This window comes from Salminus brasiliensis, chromosome 1 (genome assembly GCF_030463535.1).
Source record: "Salminus brasiliensis chromosome 1, fSalBra1.hap2, whole genome shotgun sequence".
Lineage (NCBI taxonomy): Eukaryota > Metazoa > Chordata > Actinopteri > Characiformes > Bryconidae > Salminus > Salminus brasiliensis.
The window spans coordinates 56,132,374-56,145,901 of NC_132878.1; the positions used below are offsets into that span (position 1 = coordinate 56,132,374).

General features: G+C 40.0%; 1 protein-coding gene across 1 annotated transcript; it reads left to right on the forward strand.

Moving 5' to 3' along the window:
- The first annotated feature begins 979 nt into the window (after positions 1–979).
- On the forward strand, positions 980–13,340 carry chrna2b (cholinergic receptor, nicotinic, alpha 2b (neuronal)). The gene is made up of 6 exons (XM_072696548.1): positions 980–1,484; positions 5,154–5,305; positions 7,365–7,409; positions 9,653–9,762; positions 10,502–11,615; positions 13,123–13,340. Exons 1-6 carry the CDS (start codon positions 1,415–1,417, stop codon positions 13,246–13,248), a joined length of 1,617 nt encoding a protein of 538 aa, XP_072552649.1. The 5' UTR covers positions 980–1,414; the 3' UTR covers positions 13,249–13,340.
- Positions 13,341–13,528: the final 188 nt, after the last annotated feature.

Sequence of the window (13,528 nt, forward strand, 5' to 3'; positions counted from 1 at the left end):
ATGGAGAGAGCAGACAGCTAAGCCCCCTTCACTCAGCGCTGATACATGTATATGAGGGAAAAGGAAATGGCCTTGGTGTCATAGAAAAATAAACGGAGGCCATAGAGTATTATTTCACTCCTATTATTAATCAGAACAAACAGTGTGTAAGCTGTGAGTTATGCTGGGCAGCTGCTCATATGTCTTGTGTGATATGTGCATGTCTATGTAAGCAGAGGTTAAGTGCGTTTGAATTTCGTGCATGACAACCTCACCTTGACGTCTGTCGTGCATTTGGGCATGATGTAGCTCATGAACATTATGAATAAAGTATTAATTTAACCAACTAAGCATCTTCAGACTTTTTTTTCCCCAAATATAATTGGCAAATATGAATGAATGCCATCGAGGTTACAAAAATTCTTGGTTATAAAATGTGTTGGCTTGTTTTTACCATGACTCTTTGAGACTGAGCATAAATCACAGATTTTGTATTCATAAACGTTATGACTTTTATAATAACAAAATAATTCAGGTAAAAAAAAGACGTATATTAGTTCAGTTGGCCTGCCCTCTGCCGGTGGCATATAGAAATAGCAGTTTAACGAGAAGTGAAAGACCAAATATTTTTTTAATTTAAAATATTTTCTGGTCATTTTTAACCGCAATATTTATGATAAAAGATTTGCTTCCACTTTTTTAACATTCTAAAAGTGTGAATTACAAGTATTTATTATTATTATTATTATTATTATTATTATTATTATTATTATTATTATTATTATTTTGTCCACCAGGGCAGTCATTAGTTATAGAATATTTTCACTATTTATTCGTCTTAAATTCTTTCACTCTCCCAATGTCAACTAGGGAACTCCTTTGGTCCCAATCTCGAGTCCATGCCACTCCTCCTTCTCCTGACCTCACGCCGGATAAGCAGATCGAAAAAAAAAACACAGACGACTGAACCTCACAAGTGCGAGCGCGCAGCCCAGGGGCGAAGGCAGGAGCACTCAGTCCTGCAAACATGCGCAGGAACGTGGACCATCATCACTATTCACCTCATGGCTGAAAATGACTGAATCAGCTTGCTGAACCAAGTGAGCGGGAGAGTCTTTGGAAAGTCTACCAGCGAACAGGTGCGCAGAGCCTCCCTGTGCGCCTTTACGCGCAGATCACAGACAGAAGAGCGGGATGCAAGCATGGGCAGGACAACAGCTGAGGACTTTGGTGATGGGTGCTAACTGAAACGTACCTTCATTAAAACGAGTATCTGGATGAGATCAGACCGTGTTAGACTGCCCAAAACTCTGCAATGCACGCGTTAACCCGGCTGAACCGTGTTCTCTGCGCGCACGCCGGAGGATAGAGCTGAGGAGCCATGGAGCAGCACCGGCGCTGATTACAGGCTCAGAGAGCTGAAGCTGCACGCGGGATGGAGCGCGCCGGGAGGAGCCCGCTGAGGCTGAGGAGCACTCTGCTCTTCATCATGCTCTGGAAGTCCGGTATGCTTCCTTACTTGTGCTATTTAGGCTTTGTGGCAGTATATGAAACACAATAAAAACAATAAACACACAGCTGGAAATAAAGTATTACATTAATTCAAGGTTTTCGTTTAAGGTGGTAGGGGTATTTAAGGGGGTATAATAGCCTAGATCAGTATATGGGGTAAAGAATCCCAGTGGTTCAACAAGTGATCATGCATTTGATGGTTTTCTAACGGGATCCAAATGTGTTCTACAGGAAACTGGTGGTATCTAGTAACAGTTACTATAAGAATTCATTAGGAAACAAAAGCATGAGATTTAGTGGTGTATTTCTGTACTTAAATATAATAATAAATAAAATGTGTACATGTGATGTAAAAGTGCATAATATGTAACCTATAAAAACAGTGTAATCCAATACAGTATTTCCACTACTACACTTATTCACAAAGCCCTGATGTAGTATTGTACATTATTTCCATTTATATTTTTAATGAATGCCATTATATTTAGAATATACAAGTGTATGCTAAAAAATTGGGCCCAGAAATCTACAATAGTGAGAGTTTATGAAAGCATGTCTGAAATTAGACTAAAACGTAGGTCTATAGAGCAGATGAACATAAACAAAACTAGAATGTAACCTTACCGTGGGATAGACTGTTTTACTCAGGGTATTTTCTTACAGCTCAGCCTTTGAGGGCTGGCTTTGCAGGTTTACTGCATCCGCAGAGAGTGTGTGCACTGATTTTTATGTTATGACAATTTATAATACTTTATTACATATCATTGTCAAACCATGGGAACCCTTTACATTTATAGGCTGCATGTTAATGGTTGTGAATGTAGAGAAGGATAGGGATAAGGGACATTTTTTTACAAAGATTTTGACATAAGCTGCTAGCTGGCCAAACCAGAGCAATGAGGTGAGTAATTGTGAATAATTAGCATAATCTTCAAAAGTAGAGGATCATCATGTTGCCTGTATTTAACATGTAAAAGACATGGAGTGTGTCCTCAGCATCTCTTAATAGACTCTCGCCCCCTTACATTTAATTACATTAAGTTAAATTAGTAAAATTAAGCTGTTCCATTCATGCTTAGTGACAGAGTTTACAGTCCCCAAGGAGAGTGTGCTGAAATCCACAGGTCCTTACACATTCTGATAATGCAGGGGTCATGTGTTGTTTTTAATGGTAACACATTAGAGAGTGTGTCAGGTGGTCATATGGGACTGTTTTAAGTGTTCATATGGGACAGTAAGTTATATGTTAATATGAGAGAGTGTGTCAGGTGCCTATATTGGACAGTATATAATATGGTCAAATGGACTGAAACAACACAGTGTATTATATGGTAAAATAGGACAGGTATTGCACTGTGTGTTACACAGTAAAATAGGTCAGACATTGCACAGCTTGTTAAATGGGCATCATGGGACACACATAGGCTACTAAAATGTCTTGTAATTGTGCTAATCTATTTACAGACTTACACACCTTAGAATCCTTTGGAAAGAATGGCTAGTAAGCATGAGCTAAAATTGGTATAGGTAAGAGTTTCTGGAAGTGTCCCCATTACTTGATGGTCCATGAATCCGCCCTAGAGGAGGCTAACTGTGGCTATTTCAATGGTGTCCTACTTTGGCTGGAATAACTTGTTCATTTTGTTGGTGAAGGGCTCTCAGAGAGGCATAAAAAGGAGAAAGAGCTCAGGGTGCCGTCATGTTTCAGGTGTTGTAGGATGTGGGGCTTTGATGTAGCCCATGGGAAGGCTCTGTGAGTCTCCGTAGCATGGTCTGCAAGACTCTTCTCAGGCTGAGGAATACGCAGAACTGTACATATACTTAATAAAGGTCTCACATTCTTTGTCATTCTGCATACAAATGACATGGGGTGGAAAAGGCCTGATTTTTTAAATTCTTCTTACTATATTTATTATTAATAATTGTTTGATTGTTTAAATATTTTATTACTTTTGAATAAAGCTCATAAATCTGTCAAGTCTTCTTTGTCAAAAGGAAGCCAAGACTTCCAGCAGTCAGCATCATGGAAAATCTTATTTACCGATCTGTTCTCGAACCTCCCTCAGGGCCAAACGCCCAGGCTTTCCGTATACATTTCCCAGAGTGCTTTAAATCTGACTTAATTAATGACGTTCTGCTGTTAAGCCAGAGATTGATTTAATAAGCAGTAATAGATACCATCAAGAAGCTGGTCAGTCTACAGGGATCACAGTGCCAGGGCCAGTAAATCACCACACTCCTCCAAAAAGTCCCTCTTGCTATGCCAGGGCCCAGGTGGCCAAATCTCACATGTCCACCAGGCAGCTGTGGTTTTCAGGGCTAAGGACCGATGTCTGAATTTGGCCTCACAATTGGTGGGAGCCAGATGCTCTGCCCTGAAGAGCTTCCTTATAAATTAAGGCAGTTGATGCCCTAAGGGCAGTGCATATGTGGCAGGTGCACAGGTAGCCTACAATAGCATCACACACAAGGGCAAATAAAAGGGTTGAGTTACAATACATGATTATTTATATCCAATTACATGCTTACAAACACATAAACTACAACTGAGGTTATTATAGTCTGTTTAGCTACACATTTGATTTACAGTATATTGATTTTTATGTTATGACAATTTATAATACTTTATTACATATCATTGTCAAACCATGGGAACCCTCTACTGTTATAGGCTGCATGTTAATGGTTGTTAATGTGGAGCAGGATAGGGATAGGAGACATTTTTTTTTAGATTTTGACACTACTTTGAGCTGCTAGCTGGCCAAACCAGAGTAATTGTGTGAGTAATTGGTGAGTAATTGTGAATAATTAGCGTAATCTTCAAAAGTAGAGGATCATCATGTTGCCTGTATTTAACATGTAAATAATACAGACATGGAGTGTGTCCTCAGCATCTTTTAATAGACTCTCGCCCCCTTACATTTAATTAAATTAAATGAGATAAATTAAATTAAGCTGTTCCATTCATGCTTAGTGACAGAGTTTACAGTCCCCAAGGAGGAAATGATAACTTTAACCCAAATCCGACTGTTTCACATGCTGGGAGGATTCCTTAAGCTTATTCCAACAAGAGAAATATCACTCCACTGATATTAGGCTCAGTCATCCACATAAAACCCAGTGAAATAATGTCACATACTTTATCATGCCTCAACATTACTGGCATTGCTTGCAGAGAAAATGAATATCCCTTATCATTTAATTGAAGGATGAGGTGAGTGTCACAAGGAAAAAAAAATGAGCCCATAACATTAATCTGTTAAGCTGACATGGAAATGTTGCTCTATGTGAATCCAAAACCTACATACGGCTGAGCTAACCACCTGCACTTGCAGTGTCAGTGATGCATGCCTGTATGAAATGCCCATATTGCAGGTGCACGTAATGTGTCCAAACCTAAAATTCAGGTTTTCCAAATCAAGTGCAAGTTTCAAGGTGTCAGGGACATATCTGACTCTCTGGAATTTCTGGAAAACTCTCAGGATTTTCTTTTAGGCTGACACACGGACCAATAGAAATACTACAAAATCATTCTGAGTAAAATCTTTTTACATTAGCCTGTGTTACCTTAAGAACATGTTTTTTCTTCTCCAGAAAAATCACAATTTCTTCTAAGCAATATATACAGGATGTCTCTCAGACTAACGTCTCCTGCATTACAGTGTCCTGTTATGAGAAGACTCATTCACATGCAGAGGATGAACTCTTCAAAAAGCTTTTCATTGGATACAACAAGTGGTCCAGGCCTGTGCCAAACACCTCGGATGTCGTCATTGTCAAGTTCGGCTTGTCCATTGCCCAGCTAATTGATGTGGTAACTATCACAGCATAGCGCAGTGCATAGTGTAACTGTTGCCCTTGTACATTTTAGTGCTAGCATAGTAGTTTAACATGTAAAGCAAATGTGACATAATTGCGAAAACAGACTTTATTGTGTATTAGTTGACCTGTTTGATCAATTTGGTTAAAATAATACAATACTTAAATACATATATAGGTATATGTCATGATAACTGAATAAGTTAGAATGGACAATAGTCATTCTGAAAAAATGTTAACCCCATTCTGCAGTACCAAAGCTGCCATTTCTGAGGTTTAATCTAGCATGATGTAACAAAGCTGAAAATTGCAGATTCATACAGTGTAAAGTGTGCACAGTGTTTTTAGTGCATAGTGCTTTATTTTGTTATTTTATTAAGTGCTATAACCAGTAAGAAAATATAAGAAAGAGACTAAAACTAAAATAAGGTAATGCCATAATGAGCTGACACTCAATCAGTTCATTGTTGCTTAGCAGTTTATACAGTTACTGTACTGTAGCTTAAATAAATGTGGGATAAGGACAGTTGCTGAGTTTAGCTGATCGGTATGGTAATTACACAAAAAAGTACAGTGAATATTACTGTCCACTGAATATTAATGTACTACTTTTATGTGTGTGCATCTACAAACAGGCATACACACGAATATAAAAGCTTCAGATGGCCCCATCCCTGCCTCAGATGCTCTTGAACAATAACCATGAATATGTTTAGCTGCATATTACGTAGTGATCATCTCATATATCTTGCTGAGTAGTCAGACTTCGCCAGTGTGCAGAAGTCAGCTGACTAGCGGTCAAGTACTCCCTCTAATACAGCCTCTATTTTCTCACCAACATCGATCCCCCAACTTTTTGCCATTGTCAATTATTAGTCGTATTCATTGGTGTTTTCCAAATTACATGTTTAAGAAATTCCACATAAGACACATATACTGCATGTAATTTACCTATAATGTTTATTTGTGAAATATAGTATCACAAAGAATCACATGGGTTCAAAACTGCCTCTGTTGGGCCCTTGAGCATTACATTTACAGCATTTAGCTGACGCTCTTATCCAGAGTGACTTACAAGGTTACCGGTATTACAGAGGTGAGCCAATGTGGTGTTAGGAGTCTTGCCCAAGGACTCTTATTGGTGTAGCGCAGCAGAGCCATCCAGACCAGGAATCGAACCCCAGTCTCCCACAAGGTGTGGTAGCTCAGTGTTATCTGTTGCGCCACACCAACCATACATGGCCCTTAATGTCCCTGCTTCAGGGGTGCCATAGCATGACTGACACTGTACTCTTAGCTTTCTAAGCTGGAATATGTGAAAAGATCATTGTTTGTATAAGTACAATGACAATAAAGATATTTCAACACATGAACTACCTAAGCAAAGGGGGTCCATTTTGATTTAAGGTTGGCTTCAATCATTCTAGTGGAAAATACAGATGAATCTGCAACCCTGAATCAATCATATTCCTATTCCTATATCTGCTCAGCCTGACTGAGAGATGACAGTACATAAACATGGTCTACTTTTTGCAGCCAGTGATTGACACTTCTGTGTAAGTGTAATCTGAATTTCAGCATGGTAATACACTTAAAATGTAGCACATTTTATGTGCTGCTGGATTTCTACCACCTACGTCTGTCTACTTCAATTTCATTAAGTCAAATACCTTATAGTCCTGGAAAATGCACTCGAGCTTATCCTCCTTATCCGAATTCAATTAAAAAAGGAAAAAGAGCCAGGGAAATTTTCTTTGAAGTGTCCCCACCCTTCAGTGACACACTGGAAATGCTAATCCTGTAAAGATATGAACATCTACTTCCCCTTGAAACCACATTAACAGACCTTTAACCTGATAGCACTGATGAATCAGGTGTTCCATGAAGACGGTCCATCAAGAATATTACACTTACAGTGCTGCTGGAGATGCAGTTTAAGTAGCTCTGACCCTCCTCTAACCAAAATCACTCTTTTGGAGCAAGCCCAGAATTCTGGCGAATACTTTCTGAGCCACCTTTGACTCCTCTCTCTATCTTCATTTTCTCCTCTGTAGGACGAGAAAAACCAGATGATGACGACCAATGTCTGGTTAAAGCAGGTGAGCAAAATGTTCCATTGGTTTTGGTCTGGTGAATGGACTAGTAGAGTAAATGAGGAGAGGAGGACATTTCTGAAAGTAATTGGTCACAATGTTGTTAATAAGTCATTGACGATTCATTTTTGACATGTCTATTAAGTATTACTTAGTGAACTGATTAAGTATTTTGAAATTGGGAATGGATGCACTGGTAGTCTAGTTCGTCATTAGTTTATTCACATTTGTTAAGTGTGCTTAAACATGAGAATTTACCTGTACTTATTTTGTAGTACTGTTAGTACAGCCATTATTTTTAATTAAATTAATTAACATGTGCAATTATGGGTTAATTTGCAATTATCTGTAAATGATCTGTAAATAATATTGTTTTTCTTCAGAGTTTTTGACTTCTATTATTTATATAGTGTATATATATTGGTAATTTATCTACATTTTGCATCTGAGTGTCTTGCTATCCCTTTTCTGCTGTGACACTGTGAATATCCCCACTGTGGGACTAATAAAGGATTATCTTATCTTATCTTATTATAGAGCCTTTTAAACTCCTCGGAACCACTAGTGGTTCCTGGCTTTTCCCCCCACTGTTATGACTCAGCCAGTTTTCATTGTCTTACGTGTAGTTAACGATTAGTAATTCATAGGGTATAAGAAAAGTCACAGAGCATACAGGGTTAACTACCCGACACACATAGGGATGCTTAGGTGCAGCAATGGTTCAGTAGTGTGATGGCGTGAGTGTGATTTCCTGTGGGCTGGATGCTTTAACCCTTAATTTGTTATGGTGTGTTGGGCAAGCAATGGTTTTCTCTGCTTGCTTCATCATTCTAGAGGTGCGCAGGTCAAGAATTCTAGGGTTTTGCTAGCCACTTCTTTACTTTCACAGATTCATCTGCCTCACTGTGCTCAGAGCTATCTTCACACTTCCCCTTTTCCCCTCCAAGTGATGATCTTCACTAACAACTATACTATAAACTCATGATTAAGAGTGGCTACTCACACCTCTAAAAAAAAATTTCTTAATCTACTCAATTTGGGTCTCCTCAAGTAAAGTGAATAATATGCTAAATAAAGCTGTGATTTAAATGAAAAATGAAATATTTGTAGTTTTTGAACAGCTAACTAAAGGGACTATCACAAAAGGACTAGATCTCAAGTTACTACTTTAAATGACTAAACGGTTAACCTTTCTCACACAGGTAAGTAATAAGATATTGACTAATGACATGAACTACTGATAGCTATTAGTAGTACTAACCAGTAGTAGTGCTGAAATACTAAATTATACATTGTTAACACTTAATAAACTTATAGACATGGGTCCTCAATGACTGAAGGATAATTGATCATGAATGTGTTACCCTTTTTTTGAGTTTTACAGAGTATGGGTTATTCGTTATGGTGTAGCCATTGTTGAAAGAAAGAAATGATGAAATGTGTTGTATGCGAGTTTTTGCTCAAATGTGTTTGTATAAAGATTAGTATTTTTTTATACCAGCAAAATGCATGTTTACCTGCAAATGGATACAAACTTTCTTTTGAGGACCTAGAATTTAGACGTAAGGTAGGGGCAAATAGTAGGGGCAGGTTGTATGTACTAAGAAACACCTGGTTTTAATGCAAATAGTATAATTCTATGTTGTGTATACCAAATGTGCATCCCAACCAAATTTATTTAAGCTGCTCTCATTGTATACTTGTATACTTTGGGTGACTTAGTTGTGACATGGTGCTACGATTAACCCTGTTATGGGGAGCCTGTATTGCTAGCTCTCATTGTGAGTTGGTTATATGCTTCAATCAGATCATCAAGCTCAATGGTAATGTTAAATAATATATAAACAAATGACATTTTTAATATACATATATATATATATATATATATATATATATATGTGTGTGTGTGTGTGTGTGTGTGTGTGTGTGTGTGTGTGTGTGCTATTAATGCAGTGATCAGAGAGTGGGTGACATTGCAATGGGAATGCAAAAATATGATGAGAAGCACTTTTTACTATAAATCATTATTTACTGTATTCTTAAAATCAGATAGATTTTGGAAGCTTGTTGTTACATTGTCCTCTGTATCCATACAGATCACCACAGCATGTGTAAAATGATGACTGCACAGTGTATGGCAATAAGAGAACTGCCTTGGCTCAAATATCTATTCTGTTTAATAAGATCAAAGGAGGAATCGTCATGATGACGGTTATGTAAATAATAACCTCTCACATCTTCTCACCCAGGAGTGGAATGACTACAAACTGAGATGGAAGCCTTCTGATTATGACAACGTGACCTCCATCAGAGTGCCATCAGAGCTCATTTGGGTTCCAGACATTGTGTTGTACAACAAGTGAGTCTTTAACTAATGGCAGAAAAGTCTTAAAGGGAACTATAGAAGACATGAGCAAAACATACTTCCCTGTAAACATTTATTTGCAAAGAAAATCAGGGCTGAGGTGATGCATAAACGCTGCATATGCAGTGTAGAGCAGGTAAAAACGCTGATTCCGCACTCACTGGCATTCCAGAGGTGAGGTGAGGTTATCTGTTATGTTATCACCAGTGTAATACAATACCACATTTATTACTGTCTCTCAGAAACACAGTGTTTTCCAACATGTCAAAAGATCACCCCCTGCTGTTCTTTAGTGGCAATGCAGCTCCTCATGAACTTGAATACCCTTTGTTGGAGAACCAGTCTTTGAAAAAAAAATCTGAAATTCATTACAGCTGAATGCGCCAGATGTATGATTATTATTTAATTATTTGCCTCATAACAACCTCTTGCACGCGTGCTTGTTGTTACTGCTGTTCCGCTTAATTAATGTCATTTAATAGCTCAGTATCATATTATGGAGACTTTTCTTGATGCTTTAAGTGAAATATATCAGTTTGCTAGATGAAAGTGTGTAAATTTGCATTAGGAAAAACACAGACCTTTGTACTATTGTTATTTATTCAGCAGAAATATTGGCCATGTCTAATCCTGTTAAAAAGGGAGTAAGAGGATCATGAGCAGTGCATAAGACACAAAAATAAAGGGAAGTAAATAAAATTAATTCCCAATTTGTTGTGTGTTCTCTTCTCAGTGCTGATGGCGAGTTTGCTGTGACCCACATGACCAAAGCCCACCTTTTCTACACGGGGAAAGTGCGCTGGGTTCCTCCTGCCATCTACAAGAGTTCCTGCAGCATCGATGTCACGTTCTTCCCTTTTGACCAGCAGAACTGTAAGATGAAGTTCGGCTCGTGGACGTACGACAAGGCCAAAATTGACCTGGAGCGTTTGGAGACCACAGTGGACCTGAAGGACTACTGGGAGAGTGGAGAGTGGGCCATCATCAACGCCGTGGGCACCTACAACACCAAGAAGTATGACTGCTGCCACGAGATCTACCCGGACATCACATACTTCTTTATCATCCGCCGCCTTCCTCTCTTCTACACTATAAACCTCATCATCCCCTGCCTGCTGATTTCCTGCCTGACTGTGCTGGTCTTCTACTTGCCCTCGGACTGCGGAGAGAAGATCACACTGTGCATCTCTGTGCTCCTCTCGCTGACTGTCTTCCTCCTACTCATCACAGAGATCATACCATCCACTTCACTGGTCATTCCGCTGATTGGTGAGTACCTTCTCTTCACCATGATCTTCGTCACGCTCTCCATCATCATCACTGTGTTCGTGCTGAACGTCCACCATCGCTCCCCAGGCACCCACGAGATGCCGCGCTGGGTACATGCTGTTTTCCTGGAGCTAATCCCTCGATGGCTTTTCATGCGCAGGCCAGCGCCTGACAGCCGCCGCAGGCAGAGGCTGCTGCTCCTGCAGCAAGGTCAAAGGTCCCGGTCATCCTGCTTGAGTACATCAGCTAGTTGGTTCAAGGAGGATTCAAGGACCTGCTGCTACAAAGACCTGGAGCTGGGCACGCTTTCTTCAGCTTTTTCACTCTCCTTCCGCCCTCCTTCTCCCCGACCACCTGGGTCCACCCCTCCACTGCCGCAAAAACATGGAGCTCCATCTAGACAGGAGGTGGGCATGGCCTGCCTGCCAAACTCCAGGCATTCGGGAACTAGAGTAAATCACACCAGTCGCCCCACCGAAGACAACCAGAGGTACCCTCTGTCTCCAAGCATCATGCAGGCACTGGAGGGGGTTCATTACATAGCAGACCATTTGAGGGCCGAGGATGCCGACTTCAGTGTGAGTCTGGGAGCAAATTGATGCTGATATACATTTCCAGTCAAAGATTTAAATGTACCTGACTACATTTTTTGTATCACTAATAATAATAATAATAATAATAATGATAATAATAATAATGTATATTTAGATGTTTTATTCAACAATTCATGTATTTTGCTAACAGGACTTAATGATAAAATTATACAGCATATTGTCATTTTTATACTATCTATTTAGAAGCATTTTCTCTTGAGTTATGTACCTCATAAGATCATTTGAATTTGGATTTGAAAACTTTTAACACATTATTGGGTACCCTTGGTTAACTATTGAACTGGGTACCCTTGCGTAACGGTTGAACTGGGTACCCTTGGTTAACTATTGAACTGGGTACCCTTGCGTAACTGTTGAACTGGGGATCCTTGCGTAACTGTTGAACTGGGTACCCTTGGATAACTGTTGAACTGGCTACCCTTGGATAACTGTTGAACTGGCTACCATTGAATAACTGTTGAACTGGCTACCATTAGTTAACTGTTGAACTGGGTACCCATGGTTAACTGTTGAACTGGGTACCTTTGCATAACTGTTGAACTGGGTACCTTTGGCTAACTGTTGAACTGGGTACCCTTGCATAACTGTTGAACCGGATACCTTTGGCTAACTGTTGAACTGGGTACCCCTTGTGTAACAGTTGAACTGGGTACCCTTGCATAACTGTTGAACCGGATACCTTTGGCTAACTGTTGATCTGGGTACCCTTGCGTAATGGTTAAACTGGGCACCTTTGCATCACTGTTGAACTGGGTACCCTTGGTTAACTGTTGAACTGGGTACCCTTGCGTAATGGTTAATTTGGGCACCTTTGCATAACTGTTGAACTGGGTACCTTTGGTTAACTGTTGAACTGGGTACCCTTGCGTAATGGTTAAACTGGGCACCTTTGCATAACTGTTGAACTGGGTACCCTTGCGTAATGGTTAAACTGGGTACCTTTGCATAACTGTCGAACTGGGTACCTTTGGCTGACTGTTGATCTGGGTACCCTTGCGTAATGGTTAAACCGGGCACCTTTGCATAACTGTTGAACTGGGTACCTTTGGCTAACTGTTGATCTGGGTACCCTTGCGTAATGGTTAATCTGGGTACCTTTGGCTAACTGTTGAACTGGGTACCCTTGCATAACTGTTGAACCGGATACCTTTGGCTAACTGTTGAACTGGGTACCCTTGTGTAACAGTTGAACTGGGTAACCTTGCATAACTTTTAAACTAGGCACCCTTGCATAAATGTTGACCCGGATACCCTTGCATAACTGTTGAACTGGGTACCCTTGCATAACTGTTGAACCAGATACCTTTGGCTAACTGTTAAACTGGGGACCCTTGCGTAACTGTTGATCTGGGTACCCTTGCGTAACTGTTGAACTGGGTACCCTTTGTGTAACTATTGAACTGGGTACCCTTTGTGTAACTATTGAACCTAGCCAGTCACTCATATTGATCTTTCTGATCTTTTGGCACAGGTTAAAGAGGACTGGAAGTATGTTGCTATGGTGATTGATCGGATCTTCCTGTGGATGTTCATTATAGTGTGTCTGCTGGGCACCATCGGCTTGTTCCTTCCCCCCTGGCTGGCTGGCATGATCTAGAGCCTGGCTTCTCGCACACTCACAGGCATGTAAAGGCACTACGGGAACACTTTTCAGAAAAAGCAGTGGAAAGACGCTACATATGGAAACAGTGCTCATTGAACAGGGAATTATTTGCTGGGAACAGTGGCTGCTGTGTAAAAAGCCCAGTGACCAAACTTGTCTTTGAATGCAAAACCTTGCAGTGAATGCTGTTGAATAAAATGTGGCACCTTAAAAAGTGTTGTGGAGAAGTGCAAGTAATCTCTCTGTGTCTAAATCTCTCTCTCTCTCTCTCTCT